This window comes from Tupaia chinensis, unplaced genomic scaffold (genome assembly GCF_000334495.1).
Source record: "Tupaia chinensis unplaced genomic scaffold, TupChi_1.0 Scaffold000573_1, whole genome shotgun sequence".
Taxonomy (NCBI): domain Eukaryota; kingdom Metazoa; phylum Chordata; class Mammalia; order Scandentia; family Tupaiidae; genus Tupaia; species Tupaia belangeri.
The window spans coordinates 1,845-5,802 of NW_006160087.1; the positions used below are offsets into that span (position 1 = coordinate 1,845).

General features: G+C 44.4%; 1 protein-coding gene across 1 annotated transcript in view; it reads left to right on the forward strand.

Annotated features, from left to right (window-relative positions):
• The first annotated feature begins 3,658 nt into the window (after nt 1-3,658).
• Nucleotides 3,659-3,958, forward strand: part of TMEM35B (transmembrane protein 35B) — a 4,229-nt gene continuing 3,929 nt past the window's right edge. The window contains exon 1 of the mRNA XM_027775559.1: nt 3,659-3,927. Within this exon, the coding sequence (XP_027631360.1) occupies nt 3,736-3,927 (192 nt within the window). The 5' untranslated portion in view covers nt 3,659-3,735. The remainder of the gene's footprint in view (nt 3,928-3,958) is intronic.

Here is a 3,958-nt window from a genome sequence, read left to right on the forward strand (position 1 = left end):
CCAGTCTCCATTGCTGAAGAACTAATTAAACCATATCTAGTAGAACTGTGCTCAGAGGTGTTGGGTTCAAGTGCTGGAGACAAAATGAAAACCATTCCACTTTCTAATAATGTAATCGGACATAGGATTGAGGAACTGTCTGTGGACATTGAAGAGCAGTTGGTTCAGAAGGTCCGAGAGTCGAAGTGGTTTGCCCTTCAGATCGATGAGTCCTCAGAGACCTCAGATTCCACTCTCCTGTTGTGCTATGTTCGTTTCATTGATTATGACTGTAGTGATGTAAAGGAAGAATTGTTATTTTGCACTCAAATGCCTTCTCAAATGACTGGTTTTGAAATATTTGAACTAATAAATAAATATGTTGATAGTAAATCTCTGGATTGGAAACATTGTGTGGGTCTCTGTACTGATGGAGCTGCAAGGATGACTGGTAGGTATTCTGGTTTAAGGGCAAAAATCGAAGAAGTGACGGTGAATCCTGTGGCATTTACACATTGTGTTATTCACCGGGAGCACTTAGCAGCAGAGCAACTGTCTCCATGCTTACATGAACTTCTTCTGCAGTCAGCACAAATTGTAAGTTTCATAAAGAGCAATGCAGTGGATTCACGCATGTTGACAATTTTGTGTGAAGAGATGGGATCTGAGCATGCAAATTTACCACTTCATGCTGAAGTACGTTGGATATCAAGAGGGAGAATTTTAACAAGATTGTTTGAATTACGACATGAACTTGAAATCTTTTTAAATCAAAAACATTCCGATTTGGCTAGATATTTCCATGATGAGGAATGGATTGCAAAGCTGGCCTATTTATCGGATATATTTTCACTTATAAATGAACTAAATTTAAGTCTCCAAGGAAGTATGACCACTTTCTTCAATTTGTATAATAAAGTCAGTGTGTTTAAGACAAAGTTAAAAGTGTGGCTGCAGCGCACACAAGAGAATGATTTTGACATGTTTCCGTCATTTTCTGAATTCTCATACTCATCAAACTTACACGTGAGAAGCATCACAAGCATTATCGTTAAGCACCTGGAAGGACTTTCTCAAATGTTCCATGACTGTTACCCTCCAGAAGAAGACTTGCGTGCAGGAAATCGGTGGATAATTAATCCTTTCGCGAATCACCAGAATAATAATCTCACTGACTTTGAAGAAGAAAAACTAACACAGCTATCTTCAGATTTAGGGTTACAATCAGTGTTTAAATCAGTATCTGTGACTCAGTTTTGGATAAATGCAAAGACAAGTTACCCAGAACTCCATGAAAAGGCAATGAAATTTTTATTACCTTTTTCAACTATTTACTTGTGTGATGCTACCTTTTCAGCCTTGACTGAGTCGAAACAAAGAAATCTGTTGGCTACTGGCCCTGCCCTAAGACTTGCAGTCACATCTTTAATTCCAAGGATAGAAAAATTAGTAAAGGAGAAAGAATAGCTGCATGCATATTGCCTATCATCAAAGTCTATAATTTTGTGTTAAATTTTGTATAAATATTCTAAAATATAATTTCCTAATGTGGATTTGTGTTTTCAGTGATTAAATGTTTTAATAATTTTTCCCTTCTTGTGGAGGAACTTAATAATTATGCACATATATAATTATGTATAATTTTGATAATCCAAGGTATAGAATTTATTTTTTCTTATTATTTTTTTAGGTTTTTGCCATAGAACACCTGCCAGAGAGAGACAGACACGGAGAGGGAAAGTGAGAAATCATCCCGTAGGGGACAGCCACACCACACTCCCTTTTACTCCATTTTCCTCTCGAGATTTTGGGCATGCATGCACATATGCCCAGCGTAAGTTTCACGTTGCCGGCCCTGGGACTAGAATCATGGTCAGTGCCTTAACCACCATGCCACCTGTTGGCCTGAATTTTGCTATTTTATCGATAGATAAATTTGGATTAGTGACAGATTGCAGGTAGTGAAAGTCCCAGTTAGAACGTAACAGCGCCACTTGGCTGTTGAGACAGCCTTGAGAAGCACGTGGGACATTTCAGTCTTCAGCCAGGCATCTAGCCCAGCAGATTGTGAGTAGGTGGAAAACAGGAGAGCCAATCATCCGGGCTACCAGGAAATGGAAGCAGTTAGGGAGTTGGAAACCCCTGCTTGGGGCCTCCCTGCTCATTAGACCAGGGCTTGGCAAATTTTATAGGTAAAGGGCCAGACAGTAAATATTTGTGCCTTTGCAGGCTACATGGTGGCAGCTACTCAACTCAGTTGCAGTAAGAAAACAGCCAGACTGCAGAAACAATGTGTGTGGCTTGTGTTTCAGCGAAACTTGTTATTTATGACCACTGAAGTATTCATTTCAGTTTTCATTTATTTTGAAAGCTTCTTTTCAAAAAGGTTTTTAGGGACCAGCAGATAATGTAATGGCTTTGTCTCTGGACTCTGTGTAGTTGACCGCAGTTCGAGTCTTGGACCCAGTGGCTTAAACTCAAGCCAGGCATGTGTGCGTGCATGCCCAAGATCCCAGAAGGAGAATGGAGGAGAAGGGATTGTGGTGTGACCATCCCCCCGGGGGGTGATTTCTCACTTTCTGTCTCTATGACTCTGTCTGTCTGGCGAGCGCACGCGCCCTATAGTGAAAAACCTCTCCAAAAAAAAGAAAAAGAGTTTTTAAAATGACTATTTTTAAAGAATGATTTTACTAAACTTTATTTATGTTTTAATTTGAGCAGTGAGGGACAGAATGACACAGAGTGAGAGAGAGGGAAAGTGAGAAAGCAAGCCGCCATGTCCAGGACTCAAACCACAAATGGCCATGTGTGAGGTCAACGAACCACGCCACCTATCAGCCTCTAATTTTAAAAATTACTAAAAAATGTAGACAGGCGGCTGATAGGTGGCGTGGTGGTTAAAGGTGCTGGAGTCCCACATGGCTGACCATGGTTTGAGTTCTGGACCTGGTGACTTGCTTTGTCACTTTCCCTTTCTCTCTGTCTCTCTGCTGAAATTAAAAAATAATAAAATTAAGTACATAATTATTTTTTAAAATGTAGTCACTTTAGGGGGACTGGACAGAGTAAATAAAACCAGACTACTGGCCCAGTGTGGACCCTTGGAGCCCATGGGCCAGGAGCAGCTGCTTGGGGGGTGGGCTCTGCTCAGTGAAAGCGTCTCTGGTCGCAGGTAAGTATTGGACTTTGTTAACACCTTTCACCTTTTATAGGAGCTGCGAGAAATGAGAGGGAAAAGATTTCAGGCAAAGAGAAAAGGAAAACTTACAATCACTTTTTTTTTTTTTCAAAAACTAATAATTATGTACATTAATTTACCAATTTACAGATAACCTTCAGAGCACTAAGGCATGCTGAGCCAATATTGTGCAGGGGCTGTCGCAAACTGGAGAACGGAGAAGGCATTACCCCGTGCACAGATGCAGTTCTGAAGCCCATAGGGTTGGGTGACCCGATTCCAGGCCGCTGTGGCAGAGGCAGGACCAACACTCAGTCTTCTGGCCATAACCGAGTTCTTCTGCGAGCCCCATCGGGCACTCGTGTAGAACACACACCCCATGTTGCTGGACCACTTGATGAGTTGGAAAGGGCCTGTGGTCCTTACGAGTGGTGGCCTCAGTGACCCCACCCGCGATATGGGGATGCCCCGCCCCGGAGCCCTGGCCTCCTGCCTCTGCTCTGGGGCAAGCGGGTTGGTGACCTGGGAAGGCGCGGGTCGGGGGTGGCGTCTCGCGCGGGTCTTCGGTTCGCAAAGAAATGAGCCTGAGCCTGCGGCGGGGGCGGCTATCGACGGGGCTGGCCCTGCGCGGGAATCCCCGGCTGCTGGAGGGCCGGCCGGCCATGGCGTTCCTGATGGCCGCCCTGCGCGTCCTGCTGGGCGGCTTCTTTGCGCTCACGGGGGCGGCCAAGCTCTCGGGGCAGATTTCGGCCCCCGCGTCGGAGCCGATGGTGAGCGGTGGCCTGGCGTGGGAGCGCGTGG